Source organism: Ciconia boyciana, chromosome 10, assembly GCF_034638445.1.
Source record: "Ciconia boyciana chromosome 10, ASM3463844v1, whole genome shotgun sequence".
NCBI lineage: Eukaryota > Metazoa > Chordata > Aves > Ciconiiformes > Ciconiidae > Ciconia > Ciconia boyciana.
The window spans coordinates 41599992-41627971 of NC_132943.1; the positions used below are offsets into that span (position 1 = coordinate 41599992).

The 27980-nt window shown below is 51.8% G+C and overlaps 1 protein-coding gene across 1 annotated transcript; it reads right to left on the reverse strand.

Moving 5' to 3' along the window:
* Positions 1-236: 236 nt before the first annotated feature.
* On the reverse strand, positions 237-27980 carry MLPH (melanophilin). Its single transcript, XM_072874369.1, has 17 exons — positions 27856-27980; positions 23624-23845; positions 23276-23412; positions 21244-21282; positions 20058-20152; positions 18854-18982; positions 17256-17451; positions 15759-15919; positions 11042-11125; positions 9165-9356; positions 5984-6178; positions 3607-3762; positions 3393-3485; positions 2825-2890; positions 2590-2647; positions 951-1048; positions 237-549 (listed from the first exon to the last, which is right to left on the reverse strand). The coding sequence occupies exons 1-17, from the start codon at positions 27963-27965 to the stop codon at positions 523-525; spliced, it is 2058 nt and encodes a 685-aa protein (XP_072730470.1). The 5' UTR covers positions 27966-27980; the 3' UTR covers positions 237-522.

Here is a 27980-nt window from a genome sequence, read left to right on the forward strand (position 1 = left end):
TCCCACGCCTGCTGTCAGCCCCTGTCCCCGCTCAGCACCAGCCTGGGAGAGAGGGGGGACAGGCCCCGACAACGATCAGATGACTGCGGCAGATGAGATTGGCCTTTTGTCAAGGGCTGGGAGCAGCTTTTGCCAAGTGAGGGCCATGTCACCGCCCCCAGTCCCCATGCTGGAAAGCCACACTGACGTCCAGTTCCTGAGGAGGAGGTGACTCCTACTCTGCACCCCTCTGGTCCCCTTGGTTGGCCTGGTACCAAAGAGCTGCCCAAAGCTGAGGTCTCACGCCTGCATCCTCCCCTGGGAGCCCCTGGCCACGTGTCAACACCCCACTGCCTCACTCCTCTCCCTGGCAGCTCCCGGCAAGACCCCTGCCCATGGCCTCTGGCTTCCCTCCTGTCCGGGGTTTCAGGGAGAGATGGGCGTGGGAGAAGGAAGAGCAAGCGCTGGGGGGAAGGCGGGGAGGCTTTGTGCTGAGGTCTTGTATCATCAGTGAAATGCAGCGGCAGGAGGGTCCCCCTCTCCTCAGGACAAGTGGGTCATCACAGGCTTCTGCAAGGCACCGGAGGGAGAAACCTCAGCTCATTGCCGTGCCCACGCCACCCCGAGCCACCTCCGCCACCCCAGGTGACAAGGCCAGCACGCTCCCTGTCCCCTCCAGCTGCCACTGCATGGAGTGAGGACCTGCCCTATCCCATGGACCACGCGGGCAGTGGGAATTCAAAGATGTACATCTTGTTTGGTCCCCCCACCCTGGGGCTTACGACATCCCAGACCTCAGGGGGTGATGCCCAGGTGTGCCTGCCCTCACCGGCTCGCATGGTGAGACCAACACTGAGAGCCTGGGGCTCGAGGGCAGCGTGGGGAGGGACAGGTCCCTCTGTGCAAGCCCAGGGAAGCAGGTCCTACACAGAGCCCAGGCCAGCAATCCTCCCGGGCGGGTGGGTTCGTACCGCAAAGAGTCGCTCCACTCTCCTGTTCTTCCCATTGGGGTTTCTCTGCGTCAGGGAGCCACGGTAAACGGAGTTGCGGTCAAAGGAGTCATCAAGACCTGTAGTGAAAGAAGAGAGATGGGCAGCAGGTCCTCATGCACCTCTCTAGAGGTTTCAGTTACCCACCAAGCCACTTTTACTATCCCCCACTTGCTGTGGTTTTGGATGCATCACGGCACTTCCCTCTCCAGGAGGGTGGTGGGAACCCCGTTGAGAACAGGGAGGCAAAAGTTGCTGCTACTCAGGTTTCCAGAGCACCAGGCAACACACAGAGGTCAACTTTGGGGCCAGTCCCTTTGGACGTGTCTCCTGGGCTGTGCCTACAGCAGTCCCGAGCACAGGCTGTCCTATTACCTGTCCCCACATATGTGCAAGCTGGGTCAGCCTGCCAGCAGTCAACCGCCAAGACCTCTGCTCTGGAAACCTCCATGGTACGGAAAAAGCCCAGCCCATGAGGAGCTCTCACCCCCCAAGCCTACAACGCTCTCTTGACCGACTAAGTCATCTCTTCTCTGCCACCAACCTCCGCCAACTGCACCTTTGCAGGCCCAACTTTGCAAGTCATTGACCTGTGGGGAGGGCGGTCAGGAGACCGAGTTGCCCCATCGCCCAGCCCAGGCAGTAGGGATTAGGCTCGCCTGGTGACGTCCGTCCCCGCTGCATGTCCCTCTATCTCCTCGCGGGGCTGACGTGTCCCCTGGGCTGCCTTTATCTGCCTGCCCTTCGCAGGAAGGAGAGCAGATGACTCCTCCTCAGCACGAGGAGAAGGGACCTTTCCACCTACCAGCCTCAGCTTGGGAAACGGGACCGTTAATTGCCTGCATGCACGGGGGAAACGCGATTCCTTCTCTGCATTAAATGATCTTTCCCCCCTTCGCTCCCTTCATCTTCCATTATCTGGAAGGAGAGACGTTCTTGCTGCCTTTAAGCTTATGAGGTGAGATAAGAGAGAAATAGAAAAGTCATTTCCTAATGGGCCTCGCTGATATCGGTCAGGATGAAACGTTTCCAGTGATTGCCCCCTGCCACACAAGCTGCTGTGCCAAGCTTCAGGTCACTGTCTACTTCAAAGCACTCCCAAGCTGCTGTTTGTCATAGCTGGGCTGCGGAGGGCCTCTTGATCCCCGCCAGAGACCAGTGGCTGAGGAAGGTGGGCAACAGGGTCAAGGATACCTTCCCCCAAGCTGACCAAGCGAGGAAGAAATTGCTGTCAGAAGAGATGGTGGGCTTAGGCGAGGCTTTGAGGTCTAACAGCTAACAGGATGCCACAAATGACGTAACGCAGATGTCTCCCTGGACTCTGGGGTGGCAGGAGCCCAGGCTGCAGAGAAAGTCCTGGTTCCTGGGGACTGAGCCAACTCGGCCTGACCTCTGCTCTGCCATCACAGTCCCCGATCCTGCCAGCTGCCCCCTCCTTTCTAAGTTATCCACCACAGGTTTCCCCTGTGGCTGCCCTAACAGGAGGCCACGAGCACAGGGAAGGGGCCCCCCGATGCAGACGCACAACTGGATGCAGAGAAAGAGAGGACTGAGCATCCCCCAAAGCCCAGCCCATCCACCCACCGGTCCCCACTCCCGTGGGCAGAGCCGTGGTCCTTACCGTTGATTTCGAGGGGGCTGTTGAACTTCCTCCTGAACCCCTGCAGTCCAGGCATCGCCTGCAAGAGAAGGGGAGCAGCCTGCCGTGGGGAAGGGGGTGGGAGGACAGAGGTACCCTCCGAGGCCACCGCTTCAAAAGCAGCTCCCTGGAGAACCTGGTTGTCCCCAGGCTTAATGCCATGCCACATGCACACCGGGAAGGTGCACTAGCCGGCACAGATTAAACACGTACTCACTTTAACGTCATCCGAAGACTCCCCTGGGCTGCTGCTGGCGGGAGTGGGAGTGGGGAGGCAGGCAGCCTGTGGGCAGAGGAAGGGCAGAGGTTTCTCTGGGGGTACAGAGGAGGCAGATGACTCTGTCTGCCTCTCTTTGTGTTTTCACCTCTTTTATTTAGCCTGGATTGATCCTAAGGTGAGCAAAAGAGGCAGCACACTGCCACGGCAGCAACTCTGCCTGATGGCCTGCGATTATAAAAATCAGCATGGAAATGCAGGAGTTGGGTCCAGGCTGTGCTGCATGCAGCAGCCCTGCGTGCCCTCCCTGCAGCCCCGGGAAGAGCACCAGTCCCCAGATACAAAATCCTCCCTTGATGCATGTAAGGAATCAGCATTGTCCCCCGTCCTCAGCGAGACACCCGCTGGCAGAGCCCCGGGGCAGAGTACCAGGCAGCAGGGAGGGAGCTGGGCACAGCTCAGCAAGCCAGGCAGCCCTTCACAGTGCCCAGGGGCAGCAGCCACGACCCAGGGGAGCGCGTACAGCTTAGGGCTGGGACCTCTCACACCTACTGTCCTCCACGCTCACCTGCCCGCTCGACTTCTTCCTTGCCTTTTCCACCGACTTCACTGTCAGCCCCGCAGCGGACAGAGCTGCAATTCGAGATTCGATGTCTGATATCTTTAGAGGGAGGAAAAAAACCCCAAACATATGGATGGTGGCCAGAGGATCCATCACCAGCTTCGTTTGCCATCACTGGCCAGGGGTCTGGGCAAAGCAGCTCCCAAAGCCAAGCCCTCACCTCGCTCTCTGCCTGTTGCACCTGAGCGGCTGCCGAGGCCACTTTGTCCTCCAGCTCCGACAGCTCCGAATCGGTAGTGCTGCTGTGCCGAGTCCCTTCCTCAAGCTCCTTCAGGGTCTTCTCGAGCTGGTAGGTCTTCCCAGCCGTCAGGTACACCTGAAATACAAGAAAAAAACCCCACATTGCAGGTTAACCTCCCTGGAGTTCTCCTCTCCTGGCGTGACCGCAGCTCCAGACGCAACAGCTCCTGCCGCTATTTTACGACTGCCTTCTTGCCTTGCAGCACAGACAGTACCGGTCAGCTCTGGCAGGGCTTTTCATCTCATTTCCTCCCTTCCCCGGGCTTTTGGAGAGCAATTACCAATGGGGTGAAGTGGTAAAAGGCTCAATGGGAACACAGGAAGGACCAAAACTCGGTGACCTACTCGAGTAGCATCAGCATCTTTACGCCGTGTGCTCAGAGGAGAGGCAGGTAACTGCAAACAAGCGCAGGCTGCCATGGCCCATGGTGGCAGCAAGCTGGGAAGGAGATAGACTGACTCTCCGAATCCACTCCGTCTTTTTTAAGGGTGTCTGTGCTGCTGGGTTGCCTGGGAGTAAGGTCAGGATTTGGGAGTTTGGCCCCGGGCAGTTAATCAACCTGCCCCCTGCAAAAGGCAGCTTTGCCCAGGGACTGCTCCGGACACACGGGAACGACCCCAGCCAAGAGCCCCAGCAAACACGCGTGCAAACGGAGCCCAGCGCAGCTGGTGAACCAGGGGGGGTGAACCAGGGAGTGCTGACTGGGGATGCACCTACGGGCGGCTGTGGGAAGCAATGTGTTAACTTTGCTGTCTAGATAAGAAGGGTGAAAGGACCTGGCCCAATAAAACCACTGGTTTTGCTGTCACTTGCCTCCCCTGGGCTACTACAAGGATGCAAGTCCAAGCAAGGCAATTTAGGAGACATTAATATGTCCGTATGCAATCACACGAGATGATCAGATGGGTTGTGGCCGCTGTTTTGCAGACCAATCCCAAAATCTTGGTACTGCCAATGCAACTCCTGCTCCTCCAGCCCCCTCCGCTTTTCCTGGGCTGGGTATTGTGCGAAACTGCCTGGCACGAGCCCCCTGCATGCGCCCAAGTACCGACCACCCACCCAAATCACAGCGACACTCCCCGCATCCCCTAGGTCCCACGGATCCCAGTGCAAACCCTGAGGCCATAACAGATTGCCAATGTTTGCGGGTGCTATTCGTGAAGCCGCTCAACCGGTGAGTCACAGGGACGCAATTTGTTGTTGGGCCATCAAACTCTCCCAGCGCCCTCCGAGGTGGGTGGCATCCCTCGGAGAGCGGCCAGCCAGCCATGACTCAGCCGGGGCCCCCGAGGGAACGGCGGGATGGGCAGGCAGCTCCTGGGGCCGTTGTCTACCCACTGCCTCGCCCCTGCCCCGCCGCTGATGGCAGCAGCACTAAGCCCGAAGTTCATGTCCTTCCCAGCCCCAGCCCCTCTCCTGGGAGAGGAGGAACCTCAAAAGCTTCATGCAGTCACCCCTCTTGGGGTGCATTTGGCCAGAAACCAGCCGGGTGGTGCAGTTTCTGAGCGTGCTCTGCTCCCAGCAGCTCCCTGCTTTTATGTATAAGCTTTCCCCAGTGAGAGACGAGCCACAGACCGTGTTATAAAACCCTACTCCCCATCACAGGACGTTTCTGACAGCGAAACCTGACCACCCAGATGGAGATGCGACTCTTCACCCCATCTTTGAGCTGTTTCTTTGCAGCTTGGTAAATGGCCCTGCGGATGCAATCCATTCCCCACGGGGAATCGATTCATGTGCGTTTACAATAGCTAAAAAAAAAATGTTGGTGCTTCACACAGTCACACAAACCTAGCAGGGGATTATGCTCTAGATGTAAACTTATCACCTGCATGAGCCCATCAGCCCCAGGCACAAGTCAGCCTTAGCGAACAGGCAGGTCGCGCTATCCTCGTTCGTAAAAGCCGTGATGAAATGCAGTGCTGGGGAAGGAACCAAAGGGAAGAGGGACAAAAGCTTTTGCTGCAGCTGGAGCACAGGGCCGCTGAAGTCCAGCAAAGCGATGCTACAGCAAGCTGGGGACCGCGCTCATCCTCTCTCCCTGTCACTCACCCGGGGGGAACCGGGGACTGAGGCAAGGGAAGCCACGAGACAGAGCATCTGCGCTCACTGTTGTGCCGTCTCCCTCACAGGACAGCCCTGGCCGCCTTGGACAAGGCTGGACTCTTTAATCCCTCTGTGGTGCCCATCCTTTTAATGCTGACCTACCCACTAACAGGAAATCTGGGGTGGGTTTTCTCTGTATTCCCACCCCCCGATGCCCTCCCTGCTTGCAGAAAGCTCTCGTGAACCTTACGTTTTCTTCAAGCTCACGGTAGGCTTCGGCCACCTCTTTCCCGTCTCCCAGGCTGGGAAGCTGCCCTGCGGGGGGGGCACAGCTGCCGTTGCACTGGCTCTCTCCATGCAACGACTCACACACTGCTTCCTCCGTGGCGTTTATGGCTCTCAGTACTTTGGCCGTGATTTCGCTCAAAGCCTGAGCCGACGACCTCTGTGAACGCCCGGCACAGCCAAAGCGGAGGGTGGGAGGGGGAAAAAAACAAGGACGTTATTTTAACGTGGTGTACGAAACAGCGCAAGTTGGGGGGTGAGAGGGGCATCAGACCTTCAGGAGCTGGAGGAAGATGGAGAAGCGATAATTAAAGGGCTTACGCTGTTCCTGAAGGGCTCTCCACCGGAGTCTGATGCGTGGCTAAAGCAGGGCTTTGATCTCAGCCCATGCTTTCTGGAGGATGGCTGTGACAAAAGAAGTCATCTCAAAACGCTTGGGAAAGGGGTTATCAAGGGCTGTGTTTCTTGCTGGAAGTGGTGCCACCGGCGCTGTCTGACAGCAGCAGCACCTGGCCACCTGAAGGCCGCTCAGTTACTCAGCAGTTAAGGTCTAATTGCAGCATACTGCTTTAATTGCTGCATATTGCAGCATATGCAAATAATTCCTTAAGTTTCTGGCGAAAAAAAAAAACCCAAGCCATAAAATTATTGTATTGCCACACTGCCAGAACTTGGGACTAATATCCCCTCTTCCCACCCCAAGGAGCACCGACAGCAATAACGCTCGTAAGTGCTGCCTTTCACTTGATAAGGCACTAAGCACATGTAAAAATAGACTGAAGAAACTCATCATCTCTCTCTCAACTGATAATTCCCTAGAAACCAAGGAGATGGGGGTGATATATGCACTGGCGACAAACAGTGGTGTTTACAACTGCACGTATTTCCAGGCGAGACGTCCTGCAGAGAACCAACTAACTCAGTCCAGCTGATATTTTTATCATTTTATGGTGCCTTCATGGTACAGCATAGTTTTTTCACATTTTCCATTAGGAGCATCTGCTTTCATCGCAGTGTTCCCCAGTTAGAAGACTTCCTCCTGACTGGAGAGGAGACTCGCATAAAAACAAACTCAGAATCATGCAAAATCCAACTCTGGGTCTGGTAGAAGTATCAGGAAAGTTGCTGTTAAAAAAATCCCCGCTGACACAGCCTTTGACCGAGGCTGGTCCATCTACGTCACTGCAGGCATTTCTCACTCAATACCGCACGAAGGTATTTAACACTTTGAGTGTGGCTGCGATGCAAAAAGCTGGATTTTGTTTCACTTCTCAGATTTGGTTGTGATTGAGCTGTTGCAACCCAGCTGGGTCTCTCTTTGTTCAACCCAGCTGGGTCTCTCTTTGTTCTGGGTCTCTCTTTGTCATATAGCTCCTGTGTTACCTGCCTGCATGACCCCACTGAGAGACAACTGTGCCCGTATCCTCCCTGCTCATAGCTGGGGTTTGGTCAAAGAAAGTAGCAGATCTGGAGAATCTGGGCCCCATTTTGTGAGAATGAAGACGCTTTCATTGATACCCCACTAATATCTCCCTGTTCCTCAGCGCAGGTCAGGGCTTGAGCCTCTGTCTGCTGCAGATCAGCAGCTCACACAGGAATTAAGTTACCTTGGCTGGGTGAGTTACCACTTATCCCCTGTGCTGCAATTAGCTGGAAATGGTTACTAAGAAGATGCACGTCGTTCAACCGACGCGTGGTAGTTAAGTCTGGCTGCAGCAATCACCTAAAAGCAGCTTTCAGGAAAAAGGAGGCGGAGAAGGAGGGTTTCGGTAGGGATGCAGCGCACCGCTGATCCAGTGTTGGTAAGAGCACAGCAGACGGTACCCAAAACCATGTAGGAAGCCGTCCTGGGAACAGTCGCTTGCTTTAATCTTGAGATTTTACGTAGAGCCGTGCACAGACTCATACCTGAGACAGACTCACTAAATGCACCACCTGAGTACAGGCAGCCACACTCTCCAAGCCCAGCAGCAGCCCGGTTTTGCCTTGCGATGCTGAGGAACAAAAGCACATTAAAGAGAGGCCTCATGGCACAACAAAAGTCTCTGTAACCTCGGATGAAAGGAGCTTTGCAGGAGAGGAAAGGGGCAGCGCGGACCTCGCTTGCTTCCTTCGCCACCCTCGCCAGCAACGGATGTGTCAGAGCAAACACACGCGTACTCCATCCACCACCAAGGCAGAAGGGAGGGGATGATCAAATAAGCCATTAGAGACCCAACAAGGAACGCTGACCTCTCCAATTTGTGCTAATGGACCGTCTCAGGAGGCTCTGCACAACTGGGGACACACGAGATCTCCGTTTCTTTCTGAGTCACCTGAGCCGTCATCGGTTGCTCATCCCTGATGCTGTCACCCAGCCCTGCTGCCTGCTGGGTGAGGTGGGGGGGAAGCGGTCCAGCACCTCTCTCTGCTCTCGCTCTCCAGGGGGGAAGCGATCCTCCCCTGCAAGGCTGCACACAAACGAACGCCTCTCCAGCCCTGCCGCGGGCCATGGGGCTGAGGGACCCTCTGGGGTGATGGGAACGGGGCTGCATAGGTGCTGTGATCCCTCCTCCTCTCCCTGACCCGTGTCCCCATGGATCACCCACTGCTGAGCAGGGGACAGGAGCCAGCACAGTGCTGTAAGTACAGGAGATGCTGACCTGGCAGAGTGAAAGTGGGACCAGGGATTCTGGGAGTCCCTTGCCTAACGCAGGAGCACTGACAGGTCTGGAAGAGACGTTTCGAGCTGTAGAAGGTGCCTGACAAATCCTGCCAGTAGTAAATCACCCTCCTCCCACCCCAGGACTCTCTCCTCTAATGACATCCAGATCCTGAGACAACTCTTCTAAATAGATGTGGACATTGTGTACCTCTCCCTGACAGGCTGTAGCCTGCAAGACCTCTAAGAGACTTTACTTTTGACTCTTGGATGAGACTGGGAGAGCCTGCAAGGACAAAGGTCCAGATCCAGCACCCTGGGACTTCCCTATCCCTCGACACAGTGTTTAAGGAGGCAGCTGAGCCAGACAGCCCTGGGAGGCATCGAGGTGTAGGTGTGGGACAGAAGAAGAGTCGCGTTATCACGGTGTGAGCCATAAACCACCGCGAGCAGAAGGAACCGCAGATGGAGCCCAGAACGGTATGGGTGGGAGGACACAGGTTACCTTTCGAGCATCTCTGGCCATGTCATCCCTGGAGGAACTGATCTCTGGCTTCTTCATTCTCTTCTTTTCTTCACACTCCTCTTCTTCAGAAGAGACTTCTTTGTCGCTGATGTTGCTAGCCAGCTCCTCCAGCTTCCTCTTCAACTCCTCCTCCTCGGCATCAGGATCAAGTTGGGACTCTGGGGCTGGAGACTGAAGGAGCAGAAGAAGGGAGCCGTGTAAGAGTCTCCTGTGGTGGACAATGGGGCATGCCCACGTCCAGACACACTCACCAAGACTGGCCAGCAGAGCAGCTCGAGAAGTGCTACCACAGATGGACTTTGCAAAGGGGACTTCAAGCCCCCTCTCTGCACCCATTTTCGCAAAGGGTGGCCAGACAGCCCAGGGGAGCAGCAGATCCCAGCGAGCTGCACTCCGGCTCCATGCTGAGGCATACAAACTCTTGATCTAAAGAACTTCCCGTCCATTTTCCCCATGGGCAGAACTTGTTTGTTTTTCCCTGTGGAAAACTGCCTTTTCCCCTCCCCTTAAAAAGGTGTGTGTGGGGGATTCGTGGCCAAAAATCACCTTATTTTCATCAGGAATCAGAGCGGCCCAAAGACATAGCCCACCAGGGTGAGGGAAGCAGCCACGGAGCCTCTAGGTAATCTTATTTGCGATGAGAAAAGACACAGCAAATTTTCCTGCAGGATAGGTGGCATATTTCCACCCAGCTCTGTTATTAGGTGCAATACATGGTACCTGCAGAAGCATCCTATTAAACTCCCAGGCGCTGGAAGGGATCTCCAGAAGTTACTGAACTCGCCATCCCTTGCGTTAAGACGGGAATAAAATTATCTGTGTCATACCTGATGGGTTTTTGTCTAAGCTGTTCTTAATGACCTTGAACAATGGCATCTGCAGCAGGCAACCTATTCCTGGGCTCTGCTATCCTTTCTGCTAGAAAGCTTTTCTGAATAGTTAACCTCAACCTGTCCCACAGCAGTTTAGACCCGTTGCCTCTACTCTGATCTACCCTAGACATGGGAACAAGGCATGGGAACCTGCAAACGTGCACGTCTCCTACTCCCTTGGTCAGATTTACTGACAGAAGCACTGAATGGTTACAGACATGGCCATCTCCATTACGAATTTTAGAAAAAAGAATAAATTGTATTGTTTCATCTACGCCTAGGGACTTCTCTGTAATTATCACTGTCCATTCTACCGAGCCATCAGCCACCAGAGCAGCTCATAGTGATGGGTTCACACGAAGGAAAAGAAGAGTACCTGGTCTGAAATTAGAAACCCAATATCAAAGTTGAGTGACCTAAGTATTCACAAATTCTACATCGCTGCCCAGGTTTCACTTAATTTAGCTGTTTTCTTCCAGGCTTGATGGCATGGTAAGATACAGCAATCCTTGACTCAGATCTCATATTCACAATAACCAGGTGTCTTCCTCATATGTACTAATTGATCCTCCCATGATTTCAAACAAGCCGTCACAGCTCTGCGAATGTACCGACACCCACTTAACAACACTCCTGAAATTAGCGTTTCATAATGTGTCAACCTGAAACCCAATTTTCCTTGCGCAGAAGGGGCAAGGAAGGCACTAGCTTGCACAGGGGCCTAAATGCCACGGGTTAAATTTGCTTCTGTTTCTGTCCTGCCATGCAATGTTTTCTAAGGCACTCCATCACCTGAACCTAGAGAAGAGCCTCCAAGGCCAAAACAGAGGATTAAAATCAAACATCCTGAGCCATTTTGTCTGTCCGGCTTTCTCCCTGCAATGCCAGCTGTTTCAGAGCAGCCCCTACGATGACGAGGGGAAGGGACCAGCACAGCCCATGTTCTCTCCCTGCAGAGAGAGTGCCCTGGCTTTGCCTGGTTACCTCATCAGAACGCACCAGGATTTTTTCCTCCAAGCGGTTCAGCATGCTTTCGATTGCGGACATGCGTTTGTTGAGCTCATGGATCTAGAGGAAAGGAGAGACAGAGAAAAGGAGTAGAGAACAGACCAGCCACCGCTGCCAGGACAGTGAGAAAACAGTGCAACCAGCAGAAGAAAGCAAGCAGCAAGTGGGCTGAGTTAAAAGACATTAAAAAGTAATGTCTTAAAAAAATGGCCCTGGATACCCTGAAGAGCTCCAGGAGGTGCACGGCCTCTCCTCGAATCTGGCAAACTCAAAGCGATGCTGCGTACCCAGCACACCACAATTCCCACCAAAGCATCGGTAGCAGTGAGCATAAAACCACATCGCTAACCCCTTGTCCAGACAAAAGCACCAGGCGGTAACAAAGCCATCTATCTTGCCATCATTCGCATGCTGCCCCAAATTCAAGTCACCATCAATTTTCATTTCCTACTAACACATTTTTCAAGCAGCTTCTACCCCATCATCCCCCTGCCAATACAGTGCTGGAAAGGACGAGGGAAGAAGGTAAGAATTTCCCATGAAAAATTCCAGATAGAAAAACTGAAACGGAAAGTTTTCCCCAACACACTTTGAAATTTTTTGACTTCTCCATGCATTGATTTACCAAGATGCTTGCCCCTCTTTTCTCCCTCACTCTTCCAACTAAAAAAAAGGGGCATGGAGAGAAAAGGGAAGGGAAGGGAAGGGAAGGGAAGGGAAGGGAAGGGAAGGGAAGGGAAGGGAAGGGAAGGGAAGGGAAGGGAAGGGAAGGGAAGGGAAGGGAAGGGAAGGGAAGGGAAGGGAAGGGAAGGGAAGGGAAGGGAAGGGAAGGGAAGGGAAGGGAAGGGAAGGGAAGGGAAGGGAAGGGAAAAGACAGACAAAATCCTGAAAATCAAAGAGAAGTTACTTTCTGTGTAACAGCCGAGACAAACTTTTGTGGTTAAATCACTGAAAACATTAAAGGAAGCTTTTTTTTTTCCTTTTAGAAATTGAAGTTTTGCTTTCTTTAAAAAAAGAAGTCTTTCTCCTTTGATCCAAACAAATAAAACACAAATGATGAGAAATATTGCCCGTTTTATAACACTACCTCCCACATCACTGCTGTTTTGAGTGGCTGCCTCCTATTCAAAGGGGAATGAGCAGCAAATGCAGTAAGTAAATGCAGTAACAAAGAGATGCAAAGGCTTGGCTTTGTTTTTATAACATTTCCATCCTCTCACTTTGGTTTTGTGCTTGCTAGTGTTCGATTAATTAGATCCTCACAACAGCTTGGAGAGATTGCATCTGCTTAAGGGAAGATGAATATAAAAACCTGACACTCCGGAGAGCAGAGCGCTGTAATTACCGTCCCGAACTGAATGCATCTTTAAACAGCATTAAACCCACAGGCAGGAAGCAATCCAATCCATCTCTAAGTGGTTTCTCGGTGCTGTTTAAGGCCTGACTCTTGCATCGCTCCTGGTGACAATGAGAAGTCTCTGATGGACCACCAGCTTCAGAGGAAGAGACGGTGACGAACTGAGCACCTGGCACCACCGTGCCACCACAACAGAGAGGTTCAGAGAGGTCAGAGCATAATGCATGGTCTGCTGTTGATGGGCTACAAGGATTGGAGCTGAAGAGCTTGCTTTCGTTCTCCTTCCCAGGCAAGGCTGGTGGTCATCCCATTAGGGTGCATCCCCATCAGGGGCTGGACCGCCCTGTACTGCTCTCTGCAAGACAAAGGCTGGCAAATGCTTCTCTGTATTAAAACTTTTAAAGCGAAGAAACTTCAAACACAGTCCATAAGGAGGACGTCACTTAAGGCAAACTATCGCTTGCTGCTGGGAAGGGAAGACAGGTTACTCTGGCAGAGGTGCTGCCTCCAGTCTCCCAAATACACAAGACATCTAACAGAAGCTTTATGTAAAAAAAAGGAGCCAGGTGGCATCAAAGCTTCAGGAATCCAGAACGACTGAGCTGCCTTGATGTACAGCAGGACGGCTTTTGGGGAGAAACTTGGTAAACTGGTGCTGTTCCTTGTGGCTTGGTCTTGTTCCTACCTGGCTTCTAAAGACCTAAAGGCAAAGATCTGTGCAGTTACCAATTCAGGGCTTCTTTTCATGTCTCAGGAGGTTTAAGAACTTCTTTTAATAGTGGGTTGGTTTTTTTTTTAATTTTGTTCTAGCACCTTTAGCTCCTGGAGTCACAGGGCTAGGGAACAGCCTCTGCTTTTGTAACTGGAAAAGTTAAGTTTCTTGTGTTTGGGACTGAACTGTGTATCCTCTCCAGAATTACAGCAATAGTGATTTTCAGATCAAACATATTTTCACAAACTTGCACCTAAGGCAGTTTTAGAAAAGAGGGTTTTCATCTGTGGGGTCAAAGTGATGGAGGGCAAAGAGCTGAGCTCTCCACCTCTTGAAACCTTCAGATGCCAACAAGGTGTCTACCGGGAAAACATTGCTTTTGAAGCCAGGCTATGGGATTCAATACAGGGTTAACGGGGGATAACAAGCATGCTTCCGGACCCTACACCCCACAGGCCAGCATCTTGAATCGCCAGAGGGCACAGCCTCTGAGAAGTGCAGCGCCAGGGTGACCAGTTGTTCTCAGCAGTCCTCGCTGTCCCATGAGGGGCTGGGATACCCCAGAAGCCCTGGTGATGGCTACGTGACATACCCTGGAAGTGCCTGTAAGCAGCTCGAGAGCCACCGCTTTGCTACTCAGGACAATGCAGTCCGCTGCTCGCTGTCCCAAATCCCTCATGGCCTGTCTCTGCCCTCCTGCCAGCCTCAGCCCCTCCATCTCCTCCAACCTCAGGAAAAGAGGATGGACACCAGCCTCTTCTGAACCTCCTCCAGCTCTGCCAATACAACAGAGCTGGCTAGCACTGAAACCTGGATGTTCTTGCCTTCTCTCTTCTTTGGGCTTATACCTGGCCTCTCCGTGGCCAACGGCGACAGTGATGCACCCGTGCATCATTCTGAAGTTAATGGTCCAGCACAGAGCCAGGTCTCTTCCTGCTGGTCGAGGAGAAGGCTCTGTGGGAGGGTGGTTGCTAGCTGTAAACCCATCAGCAGCACAAAGGGCAGGAAGGACGAAGAGCTATTTAAGCTAATGAACGATATTGGCATAAGAGCAAATGGGGTTAAATTGGGAGTGAGAAGATGTCTCGCAACCATTAGAGTGACAAGGCTCCACAGCAGCCTTCGTACTGGTGTGACGGAGCAAACCACAAAGCATGCCGGACTGCCCTGAAGCGAGAGCTTGCCCAGCTGATGAAGGAAGTCATCTGAAGCGTCGGTAGGAATTTGGCCCCATTTCCCCACTGCAAAGCACGCTGCACATTTCATGCCTAACGTACCGTGGCCTCATTAAGGACACCCAGTCCAGGGTTCTTCCATTTACCGCTGACTGAAAAAGGAATGGCATTTCCTAATTAAAACATGTGCCGAGAGAAGTAAAAGGCGAAGGAAAGGTTTCCCTACACAGGCACATGAAGTGTGGTGCCTAGGGATGGTTGTGGTTACAGATCCCCCCACGGATTACCCAAAGGAGGGCCCAGGATGTGCAAAATTACCAGCTTGAGCAGAAACAAGTAGCGGGCTCTCCCCGTGTATCTGCATACTCAAACATCATTGCACATTTTGCAGCTTAAGAGGTCTGAGGGATGCTTTTTACCGTTCCCACCACCCACCATTCACAAAGGTGGCATCGGGAACTGCGGGTCCTTGCTTGACAATTAAAACACACGCTCACAGCCTTTTTGACACCCTTCTCTAGACTCTTCCCCCTATTATCATCATTCAGGAGAGTTACATGACAGGTTGTCTTGACCCAGTCCTACTGGGCCAGGAACAGTACACACTGCGAAGGAAGAAAAGGATCTTGATGCTTATTAAATATCCCTCTCCAAACCTTGGTCTGATCATAAAGCACCAGCGCATTCAATTGAAGAAAGCCTTTTTGGGGACACAGAAAACCATAGGTAACTCGCAGATTAATAAGGACAGGCTGGAAAATTAACAGCAATGAAGGCAGGCTTGTTGCTGTGACAGCAGCATGGGCAGAGTGAAGCACCAGTGCCTGATTTTCTCTTTGCCACGGGTGTAAGAGAGGAAGGACTGGAAGGAGGACCTGGGAGAAGAAGCACAGAGCTCCCGAGTACTTCTACATCATTCTAACGGTGCAGAGAAAAGTCTATTCTTCCTCACCTTAATGAAAGAAGGAGCCTTAAGCACACCTTCCCAGGTCTCAGCCCTGCTCCCATTTCACAACCACCTTGGCAGGTCCCTCAACACGGAGGGCAGGACATGGCCCGGGCATTCATCTTGCTGGTGCCACGCAACCATGACGTGACACCCAGATGAGCCAGCTCCTAGGTCATCCCACAGGCTCGCTGTATTGCTCTGGCAATGCAAAGTGGCTACACTCCCAGCTTCTTCAGTTCCTGAGCTGAAGAGGAAGAGAGGGGGATCTTGAGTCTGCAGAGATCTGGGATCCACTCTGCTCCCCCTTGGATGCGCACATGGGAAGCATGGGCACCAAACTGCCCCTGTGCATCCTGGCTGGGAGACTACCTTGGTTTGCCACCACTGCTTCTCTTCTCCTCTGAACCATCCTGCACCTCACAGATAACAAGCACCATGTATGGCAAGAGAGGCTTGGCCACAGACTTGGTCTCACAAGAGGTTCGGCAGCTGTTTGGTACCTGATTCCCGGAGTGGCTGGCGTTCTCCTGGGAGGAGGCTCTGTTCTGGCATTTTGCGTGGTGGGGCAGGTAGGCACAGAACTGGGCTCCCTTCACGTCCTCGTCAGAGGTGTCCATATCTGCAGAGTACCGGGACTGGGGCTGCTCGTTCCAAGGGCTGCCTTTGGAGAGAGAAGGCTTCAGCACAAAGGTACAAGAGATTCACACCCCTGAGTTACTTCCTGGACATTGGCCCCATCATTAAGACAAGCAAATAATGAAGCACTTCTCCAAATCACACTTTCTATCCTTTGGCAGGAGATGCTTCTGCAAGAGAGACCAAGGTTAGGGATGGCTATGCTGGGCCACGCTGCAGCTCCATCCACTGCGGCTGCCCAGCACCGAGCTCAGCAGGGTCCCACGCAGTGCTGCTGAGATAGCGGTGGGCACAAGGAGCATCATCCTTGCTCTCTCGTGCCCCAGACAGCCAGGCCCCTCACCAAAAACTGCTATTGCCTTCCCAGTTTTGTTGGAGCACAGGTTTGGACACTGCCCTTCATGCGTTGTTCAGGTGCTGGAAGGTGTTTATCTCAGGCTAGAGAGGTACCAGTCTAGGATAGAGAATGTAAAAGAGTGGAATTTCTCCTTTTTAAAGGAGAATTTCAAATGAGACAAAAACAATGAGAGAAAAAGGAATTAACAAGCCAGAGGGTCCTGCTGCTGTGTCACTCCAGAGGGGCTCAGAGTAGGAATTTAAACAGTGCACAGTAAGGTTTATCCAGTGTTTCCTAGGGCCCTGAAAATCAAGCACTTGAAAATACAACCAAGCAGTTGGAGACCCAGAAGGATATCTATATTCTACAGCTGCATGTGCACAAGCCAGTACCCAACCCTCCGCTCTGCCACCACAGCAGGAAAAACAACAGTAGTAAAAGGCAAATTCTGCACCATCATTCGCTAGGGTATTTATAGACTCACGAAACCACCGATCCCGCAGCCTGCCAGTGCACCCTGCCATAAGGATGCTACTTAGCAACCCCCAGTGCTTGCCTCCAGTTCTTGTCCAGCCTTGCTCCAGTGCAAGTCCCCTTAAAACTTTAAAATTTCTGCGCCTACAACATTCTTTGGCAAGGAGTTCAATTCACCTGTCGCTGCCTGCAGAAGGAAGCACATCCCGTTGTTTCTAGCCTGGCTTCTAGTAGTGTCATTTGGTTGTGCCTAGTTCTTACTCTGGACAAGACCTCCAGATAGGAAAGGGCTGGACACCTTAAGAACAACTCCTCTGGCTTTGAGAAATGAGTTTGTTGGGGACGAAACCAGCCCATTACAACCAAATAACTTCAGCTGATTCTCTCATGAAAATAAAATCACTTTTGCAGATGGATATTTTGTCTTGACACTCCAGCCTTTTAGTGGCTTTGAGGTTGTTCAAATAAATCAAAGATATTTTCATTTTTGTCCAAGTCTTGCAGGCACTTTTCCCCAAGATACAAGAGGAGCCTGGCCAGAGACACCTACCAGGTTTTACGTTTCTTTCCAGGCTCCTTCTCCGCGAATTGACGGTGAGCCGAACCTCTGTGCTGAAGTGCTGCTCCGGAGGGCTCACGCCCGGTCCCTGTTCCTGCAAGATGTGGTGGAAGACCAGATCTGCCTCTGCGATCCTGGACTCCTTCTGGGAGGCATCTTCAGCTGAGTTGGGGAAATCTGGGAAGGACTGGGAGATGAGGGTTGCTGCTGAGCAGCTGCCCGCGAGCTCTCCCTGCCTCTCCCGACTGCCGCTAACGGCTCCTCGCTTTATCCTCCAATACATGCATGGATTGACCTTTTATAACGCCGATTCCTAATAATCCATTTTAAAGCCTTATTTGTCTTATTATCTATTATTTATCTATGCGGATGAACCCTGAGCAATACTTCTCAACACTGCCAGGGGGCACTGTTAATTTTTACGAGAACTAGGTACAGAGTCCCTTCAGCTAGGCTGCAAAAAGCTCTAGTCTTTTAAAACAGCGTGCCCTTTTGCTTTTTCAAACAACAGCCGCCTTCTGCCCCTCAAATAATGTGCAACCAATAAATTTAATTCAGATGATCTCAACAGAGGCCAGCCTTCCCTAGACTCACGTTGAATTCTGCTGCATAAAGACGGGCTTAGATAAGGAGAGAACGAATCTACTTGTTTGCTGAAAATTCTTAGCAGTTTATGTTGAATGGGGTGATTTTTTTTTTTTAAAGCCGTTGTTACACATCTCAGCACATCCTAGTTCTACCCAGAGGTACAGTTTAAAGTTGCTTAATTTTTTAAAAGTGAAATTTCAACAGAAAAGGCAAACAGGAGCAGCCCAGAAAGCTTGATGTGAAGCATCTCAGGCTGGAAGATCTTTTGCCGCATCCAGGGCAGCCCCGTCTGCATTGCTGCCCAGAGCTGGAAGGTGGGGATGGCTGACCCCCAGCCCTCACTGGGATCACGGGGCGCAGCTCGCTGCAGTCGCTCATGCTGGAGCTGCCCCTGGGTCCTGCTCCTGGTCAGGATCTCCTGACACTGAGACACTTATAGTCTCCTATATAGACATAACCAGTGTTCATGCAGGTTTTGTTCTCCCCATGTTCTCCCCTCTGATGATGGGGACCCCCACCCCGCAGGTGCCATCCCTGCAGTCACGCTGGCTCTGCAGGATTCATCTTCTCAATCTTGGAAGGGTCGTGTGTTCCACGAAGCTGCCGGCCAACTACATCCCCAGTGCCACCACATGGCAAAACGAGCCCCAGACTGGATGGGATGATGGGAGAGGAATCTGTCTTCATTTCATCCCTTGAATACTGAACCTCCAAAAGCTTGCTGGAAACTAGGGTGTCCCATAGCCTTGGGACAACACAAGAAAACTGTTGTCTGCAAAAAGCCTCTTGCTATCTCATCTTACCACTCATCCTCGCTTTGGTCAGATGTCCTACTCCTGACTTAGCCTTAGGCGAAGCACTCGAAATGAGAGAAGAGATAGCAAGCGGGGCGATGGGAGGTGAGGATTGGCACCATCGCCAACACCAGCTGAAGGAGGAGGTAGCAGAGGTAGCAAGGAGCAAGAAGAGAGGAAAGGAACCCCCCAGCACTCTCCCAGTACCTGGAAAGCATCCGGGCCGCCGGCTGCTGGAGAGAGCTGCACCGACTGGCGGCGAGACTGAGCAGAGTACTCCGAGTCCAGTTCAAAATCAAAGGGATGGACAGACAGCAGGCGCTTTGTCTTGCGCATCTTAGCGTAGGAAGTGCAAGAAAGGAAAATTCACCATAAAACACAGTTGACCTTGAAGAAAGGGGGAGGGAGGGCCCTTGTCTCCTTAGTTTGCCTGAGTTTGCACAGCCCAAAGCAAGGCTCCTGCTTTTTGCAGAGAAAATTTGGGTCCGACGTTGTCCTGCTTGCAGGGAGCCAGGTATATAGGGCAACGTGTGCTTGAGTTAAGGAAAAGTGGCTTCCTGATTTCCACAGTCTCTGGCCCTGGACTGTGGCCATGAGCAGGCAGTGAAAAGCTCTCTCCTGGTTTGTAAAGACACCATGGGAGAGCTGAGCCAGGTTACAGCTCAGAGAGAGATCCAGGAGATGCTTTCGAGTCCTGAAGCATCTCCCCATCTTCAGAGAAAAGATGCTGTGGGCAGGTCTCCCCGGATATTTGGGAGGTTATCAGCTGCCTTGGGGCAGGAGCGGCTTGGACAAGCCTCTAGGACTTCAGAAGCAGATCAAAATGAAGTATCAAGTGTGTGAAATGCAGCACATACCTGTAGCTGCAGGCTGAGATGGTGTGTATGTAACAGCATGTATGTAACCGTACCAGCATTTCAAACACACCGGCAGATTTCACACATGCTTCAAGGACAAATACACTTCCCATCAGGCTTCTTAATCTGCATTTCAATCCATACACATAGTCCCAGGAAAAAACAGGAGATAAATCAATGAACCCAGCTGTGCTTTGCTACTCTACCAGGGATCTCTTCTTCTAGTAAAAAAACAGGTGAGTTCTCATTATACGGGTAGGAGCTGGAACATTTACATTAATTGGGGTCTTCCTGAGTGTCAGGAGCAGTTATTTTTTCCAGAGGGCAAGTATCTGTGATTTTACTGACTTGGCTGTTTCTACACGAACTGGGAGAGGGCCTCATCTCAGAAAAGGAAAATAGAGAGAAAGGCCCAGTTTTGAACGTGGCACAGAAAGCCACCACCACCGCCACTGCCACCACCACCACCACCGCCACCACCACCACCCAAGGCAGGCCAGCAGCAGCTGAGGGCACAGAGCAAGGCAGAAGGGGCCCCCGAACAAAACGCTTACTCTGCTGTAGCACTCTGCTTCAGCTCCACGAAGGACATCATCTTCGTCATCGCTGTCGTCCCCAATGCCACTGCTGGCGAGGAGCTGGCATTCACCTGGAGGGGAGAGAACGGCAGCTCCTGCACCCCGTTCCTGGGGGAGGTAAGTCCCCACCGTGGTGGTCACACCAATGCAGCTATGGGTGAGGCCGTGCTTCTTGTATGGGGTGAAAAGGTCCAGATTAGAAATACCTCTCTTTTTTTTTTTTTCTTTTTTAATTTTTTGCATATTACACCATGGCCAGTAGGTTGCACAAGTAAAGGGAAGGGGACAAAGGAGATGGGAAAGGGACGAGAACACATTAAGGTAGTCCCAGTGCTGCAGCTGGCATGCAGTGACCACAGTCTAAGGCCTTGGAGGGCTGAAGCTCTTTGGGGTGCAGCTCCTAGGCAACACTGCAGATATCCACCGGTAGCACTTGATCTTGCAAAAGCTTGGCTGGCCTCTCATTGCTTCCCCTTCCAGCTGTGCACCAACACAGACGTGGAAGTGACCACTGCAGGAAGATGAAGGACACCTGCACCACAGAGAGCACCCCGAGGTCCACCTGGGTGACTCCAGTGTTTGAAGGCACTACAGCTCAGCCCAACACGGCTCTGCCTCTCCTATTCCCGGTTCCCACCAGCCAGCTCCGCTATCTGTCCGTGACCCGTTCCTTTTTGGGTCTCCACCTCTGTGCCCAGATCACTGCCAAGCCCAGCACAAATGCCAGACCGAGTCCAAAGTCAAGGTAGGCAAAATGTTCTTTCCTATATCAAATGGTGAGGTGGAGCGAATCCTTACTGCAAGGGCTCCTAAGGAATGCAACCTGAAGTCCCAAATTCAGTAGGTTCCTTAAGAATATGGCCAGCTTTAAGCGTATGACGTAGGAGCATTGAGATGATGATGAGTACTTGCAAGCTTCAAGTTTGGCGCATAAGTAAAAGCCCTGTTGTATCCGAGTCTACCCTTGGAGACCCCAGGTGTACCACAGTGTCAGAGATGAGCATTACAGTCCACCTCCACCGCAGTGGAGAGATGTCCTCCCTGGTCCAGCCACACCAAACCGTGCTGGAGTGCCCATAGCCAGAGGGTGTGAAGAGAAAAAGACATCAGAAACCTCTCTTGAACTGCAAGCCACATGCTGCAATTCTCTTTTCTTACTTACTGTTAATGTCTGGCAGGCTGTAAACTCTGTCGTGAAGACCTAAATGAAAAGAAAAATGGTGGGAAAAATAAATAAGCACATTTTCTCCAGGTACCTCGCAGAGAACAAGCCTCAGAGCTATGGTTAACTGGAGTTCTCATTCTCTAGCCATCACAAGGCACAATCATCAAAAGGGCTCTTTAGAGAGAACAAAACAGGCACTTGGAGACAGGACTTGACTTTTAAAAGTCAAAGACCTTATTTCCACCCCTTCCACAGTCCTGCTGCAACACCCCGCAGCCGGGGAGTGCAGCAGCAGGGGAAAGGCAGAGCCAACGGCAGACGGCCACGCAAAATGCAATGGTCTCACGTCATTCTGCTGTACCTCCTCAACCAGAGATACGTCCCACAAGGAGATTCTCACTCGTTCAGGGTCAAGCCAATTCACCAGTGTTAATGAAGTAATAACAACAAAATAATCTCTTTCTGAAAAAGACATCAGAATCTCAATTTAAAGAAGCCTAAAGCCCTTGGTTTGTCCTCACTTGGTTTGGTTTTCTCTAGGATTGTCCTTTCTGTGGGGTCTGAAGCATTTTCAGACCGAACGCTGCATAAATTATTTCTCAGTCCATTAATTTTATGTTCAATGCCACTACCTTCCACGCACTTTCTGATATTTCTGCCATGAGGGGTCTGGATAGAAGAACGATTGGACCAGTTGAATCAGCTCATGTCTATGGTATTCGTGCAAACTTTTCTGTGGCTCCTCAAGATGGGAATAAAATCCACATCGGTTTTCAAAGGCAATAGGCCAAGCAGTGCAGGAGCTGTATGAATGGCAACTAGCAGATACCCAGTAAGTAATACCGTATTAACAACAGCTTTCAGCATATATTTATGCACTATCGGATCAATCTCAGAAATACTGAAGATCCATAAAGCTCTTGTCCTGGTTTCAGCTGAGGTAGAGTTAATTTTCTTTATAGTGGCTGGTATGGGGCTGTGTTTTGGATTTGTGCTGAAAACAGTGTTGATAATACAGAGATGTTTTAGTTGTTGCTGCACTGGTCAAGGACTTTTCAGCTTCCCATGCTCTGCCAGGGGCAGAAGAAGCTGGGAGGGGACACAGCCAGGAAGGTTGATCCAAACTGACCAAAGGGCTATTCCATACCACATGACATCATGCTCGGTATATAAAGCTGGGGAAGAAGAAGGAAGGGGGGAACATTTGGAGTGATGGCGTTTGTCTTCCCAAGTAACCACTACGCGTGATGGAGCCCTGCTTTCCTGGGGATGGCTGAACACCTGCCTGCCCGTGGGAAGGAGTGAAGGAATTCCTTGCTTTGCTTTGCTTGCGTGCGCAGCTTTTGCTTTCCCTATCAAACTGTCTTTATCTCAACCCTCGAGTTTTCTTACTTTTGCTCTTCCGATTCTCTCCCCCATCCCACTGAGGGGGAGTGAGCGAGCGGCTGCGTGGGGCTTAGTTGCCAGCTGGGGCTAAACCACGACAGCTCTGAAGAACATAGCTATGGGGACAGGTAACTCACTAATTTTGATACAGTTTTGTCAGTGTCAGAGCATCATCAGATTGGCTGATCTAAAAGTCATTAGATCATGAGGAAAAAAAAGAGTGCTGTCTCTATCCACCCTCTGTTTTTTGGACCTGCAGGTTAAACTTGGGTTAATTTCACAAGCTCTCCCCTGTGACAAAAAGAGCTAAAAGAAAGAAAAACAAGAGCTGCAACTCTTACATACTTACAAACTGCAGGACACGAGGCTTTTAAAACTAAGCATGAGATGATACTCTCAAGTCTGTGGTAAAATCTTAAACCTTAACAGAGATAAAAAGAATCCACCGAGAACATCTGCTCTGCTGCTCCCAGTGCTTTGAACCTCTGCTTCCTCCCTCAAATGTTCTGCACAGTCTCGAAACCACGTGGCACTGGGAGCGGCATCAGTGCTGGTGTCCCTCCCTCGGTGCAGGTCCCAGCTGGGTGCTGAACAGGCACGCCATGCACAGCAGGGCCGGAGAAACCCCGGCGGTCGTCCTCACCTAGAAACGTGGAGTTCACCCCCTGCCCTGGCTGCAGCCTGCCGTAGAGGGACTGCAGCACTTTGGCACTTCCGAACCTCTTGAAGCGGGATCGCACGTGTTCGTAGTACCACTCCAGCGAGCCGATCCTCACGATCCTGCCCAAAGAGAGGATGCGCATACAGGTGAGCCGGTCCAGCCACGCTCATGGTGACCATACCCTCACCCAGAAACCGCCTCTTAACAAAAAGTTTGTGCCTGTTTTCTAACCAGCAAAGGGGTTTCTAACCAGCATAAAGGAATGCTGAGTTTCGGCGGCTCTTCTTGAGCCTCAGCCCCGAGGCTCGCCCTGCCTTGCGGGAGCAGTACCTGGAGAGGCGGCAGGGATCGCAGACCCAGCCTTGCTCCTTCTTGTTGTAGCGGCTGCAGTTCTTGCAGGTGTAGAAGCGGCAGTCCAGGCACTGCCGCTTGCTGTTCAGCAGGAACTTGAAGGGCTGGATGCAGTGGACACAGTGGGTTTCGTTGAGGTGGGACTGATTCGTCAGAAACTCTCTCTTGCTGCTCTCCTGGTCAATCTTGCATTTCAGCTCCCTGCAGAAAACATCCCAAAACACAGGAACTTGGTTTTGGTAGAATTTCACTGCAAACTCTCACGTGGCAAACCCCGTCATGCTTCCATCATTTCAGGAACGATTTTCGAGGGAACATCTTGAGTCCTGCAGCTTGTGGAAACAGCTGTAGGGCAAATCTAATAAATATCATATCATGAGTTAAATAAGCTGAGCAAAGAAGGCGGCTCCAGATTTAGGGCCGGTTTACTGTACATTAGGATCTGCCACTGTTAAATTTAAGATTAGATTTGGTTGTGCCAAAACCTGTCCCATTTGTTTCGCAGGGTATTGATCATAAATCCCAGGAACCTCAGGAGAGCGACTCTTGAAGCCTCATCTGCATCCCAACCCAACACGATCTCTGAGCCTGAAGTACAGCTAGAAATGAAAAGCTTTCTGGAGTTCTCAGTTTAAAAAAAAAAAAGCAATCTGAGATTAAAAGGGATTAAAGGGGGTTTTGATCTAGTCCTTCAGTGCTAAATTCAGCAGCGACTTCTGCCCTTTATTAAGGGCAGGAACCCAGAACTGCGGGAACCACTTCTGCCTTTATTAAGGGCAGAAGTGATGTGCAATGAGGCTGTTCAGAGGACAGCAGCTGGAGATGCTCACGACAGTCCTGTGAAAGCCCGGCCAACACGAGTGCTTTCCAAGAGCACCTTCTCCTGGCAGTCCATCACTACAGGCTTCCTTGGCTATCCAGACCCGGCTGTTAGAGCAGGTCCCCACGCAGGAAGGCGCCTGGGCGAGGCCGAATCCCCAGTGGCAGCCAGGGCCAGCTAAAACGCCTGCCAAGCCAGCGGGTCCCCCTGCCCTGCCCAAAGGCTTTCTCTTTGTTCCCCCTGCCACGCACTACCTCAGGTATGTTTGCCTTTGGGGCTATGGCTGAGAGGCAATGTTTGACTTGTAGGGGAGGTCCTAGAAGGTTGTTTTCTGTCTAGGCAGGGTTAGGAAGCTGTATTTTCCAGAGAAGAAGTCAACCTGGGCCAAATACCCTCAAGTAATCAGGTTTGGAGGCTGCTTCAGGAAGACAGCGTGGACCACAAGGCTTCTGGTGATGCTCCCGGTGCCCCCCAGCCATCGGGGAGACGGGCTGACGCCAGGGTGACCGCAGCAGGAGCCTTGCTGGCGTGGCAGCGCCGTGCCGGGAAGTCCACGGGAGAAGTGATGGGGCTGGTGGTGGCAACGACACGAATGTAAATCAAGCTAATCTCTGTTTAACCAAATCAGTTTGCACATTAGGGGTCAGCTCTCGTTTTTTCCGGGGGGGGAGTTATCGCCAGCTCGCTGCCAGCACGCCTGGCTGTTACACTGGAGCGATACCAACTTGCATTAACTGAGGATCTGGGACGTGTAAAAAACAATATAAAGACTGAACTGGCCACCTATTTTTTATATTCAGCTATTCACCGTCCTAGCAGTGCTTCAAATGACCTAGTGCAAATGTCCAGCAGTAAATTTGTATGTGGCTACTAAAAACAACCCCCCAAATAGAAAACCCTTGGGTTGGGCTCAGTGTTCCTTTTCCACCCCATGCTCAGGCTGTTTCCAGCAGGATCCCATCTTTCACTGGACTGCTTTTTCTGGTTTCCAGAGACCGGTTGGATCCCTTCACCTCCCCTCCCTTGCCCACGAGACCTGCCGAAGGAAGGACAAGTGTCAGCCAAACCAGTTTAAAACCTGCAGGAACCACATGCCTCTTGTCTCCTCTTGCTGGCAGGAGCACAAGCCAGCCCTTTCCCCGCTCTGCTCATGGCAGAATAAACCAGCGGTGGTGGGATGCCAAACTGCAGCGGGGTCGGTCCAGCTGAGCTCCAGGAGAGCCGTCCCAAAACCAGGGGGTTGCTGGTAGGGATGTTTTTGGAAAGAAGCAGGGAGAGCCCCCACAGAGTGGCCATTATTTAATTTCTCGGGCAAAGCATTACCCTCGCATGGTTGTGCAGTTTCTGGCCAGCTGAAGCCTTTGTCCGTTGTCGGTGAATAGCTTCTGCCAAAAAGAAAATGCAGAGAAGTAGCAGAAAGGGAAGAAAAAGACCAAGCTGGGGGGGCGGCACACATTTCTTCAAGGCTTGCAGGTTGAGGCAAGCCCAGTGAATAGAAAAGCAAATGAATAAAAAAGCAAATGAGGATGGCCAGAGCACAGGGAGCAGGGTGAATGGCTGCAGGGTCTCCCATAACCTCTCATCATGTCCCAGCTTGTTACAGGCAGAAAACGCTCACGTAGCTCTGTGTCCGGCATGCAGGAGCGTGGCAGACTTTCCCAGACTGGTGGTCTGGTCTCTGCCAGGTATTACAGAAATATCCGATTGATGGATTTGGCTGTGGCTGAGCCTGCGGAGAGAGGCAACCAAGCCTCGGACCAGGTAACATGCTCTACCCTAGAGACTTGGGCAGTGCCAGGCACCGCTGCGTTAACGCCAGCCCTCCAGGATTTAAAAACTTTAAAAAAAAAAGCCGTGAATGCTGGGACAGAGAGAAGGCTGCTTAGGGGAGACAGCAGCCTGGTAGAAGCATCTGGAGACCTTCCCCCTGTCTTGCACACCCTCTCGCACCTTCCATACCAGGGCACTCAATCTGGGAGCTTCCTGGGCATCAGAGCAGACCCAGATAATCCAGTCTGGCACCAAGGTCAAGTAGGTACGGTATTCACCTCGCCCACCTCTTTGCTGCAGGGCACACCTCCTTCCTCCGGGCAGAGCTCAGATCCATCACAAGGGAGACATTCACCCTGTCCAGGGTGATAATTTTTTTTAAACACCCTTGTCTGATCTCCGTCCTGCACTTCAGAGCTACCAGCAGAGGAAGGCAGTAGATGATGATATTGCCTCCCACACAGACTGGGTTTTCTTAGGCAAAAAAATAATCAGGAAGTTCAAAAAAATGTGACCGAGAGCTTCTCGTGGCTGATGGTGTAAACGGAGAGGCTCCCACACAGCCTTGCGTGGAAACCCACGAGGGCAAGCTTTTGGGGGATGCTTCGACAGCTCAGATGCAGATATCCCAAATGAAGAAGGATGACTCTCACCCCTCACCTTTCCCTTTGGATCTGATAGAGGAACCAACGAGCTCCTGGTCCCTAGAGCATCACTGTGCCATTGGAACCAGCCCTGGCTCACAACATTTGGAGCTAGGAGGGTATGAGGGCTTGGTGGGGGCACAGCACTGCCCGAACCCGGCCCGGGAGCGCAGACCATGCCGTCGGGATAATAATGAGAACGTGGCCAGGGATGCTGCAGCTTCTTGAAAGAACGTTAAGAAATTATTAAGTTCAATGCCTGATGTAGGTAATGAACAAGGCCTAAAAACCCACAACTTCTCATGCTCAAAATTTAATCTAATCTGACTGAACATTTTTTAAGCAGTACTTTTGTCAAATGCCCTATACATCCATTTGCTGCTCCAGTGATTTTTCAATCTTTTCCCAATCTGTGGCCCCTTTAAACTTTCCCAGAACAGCACTGCCCTCTCTATAGCATATTTAAGGCTTAACTACAATAGGTTTACTACTCCTCTCAGTTATTTTTCCAGGATCCTTCAGGAGTTTGTGGACTCCCAGGACCCACTGAATCACTGAATACCCCTCCTGTCCTAAACGCACAAGAACCATCACATGAAACAAAAGCAAGGCAGCCAAATCCCATCCTTTGCTCCAAGGTAAGGTCTCCCCGCGAGAGCCACGCCAGCGTCAAGCCCCACAAAGGCATTTCCTGAGCGAGGGGCAGATATTTGTCCCCATGAACTGCCGTAATGACACCGATCTGTGTCGCCGCCGATGGCACGGTGCCAGTTTGCACCTTTGCAGCCCGAATGCGTCACCTCGCCGCTGATAACATAATCTATTAACCACCGGGTTTGATTTTAACAGCCAGGTCCTGGCTGTTCCTCCTCAATGCATTGCTTTATTCCTACAACCCATATGCATCAGGACATACAGGGATCTGCGGCTACGTCTTGCTTGAACCTGACCTCGCGGAGCAGAGAGCAGATACTCACTCCAGCCGTTCCTCCTCTTTTTTCCGCAGATCAAAGTCCCGTTGAACGACTTCCCAAACGTGCTTGGCCTCTTCATCGGTTAGCTTGGAGAGGTCCAGCTTCCTCCCCATCTCGTCCCGGCGAGT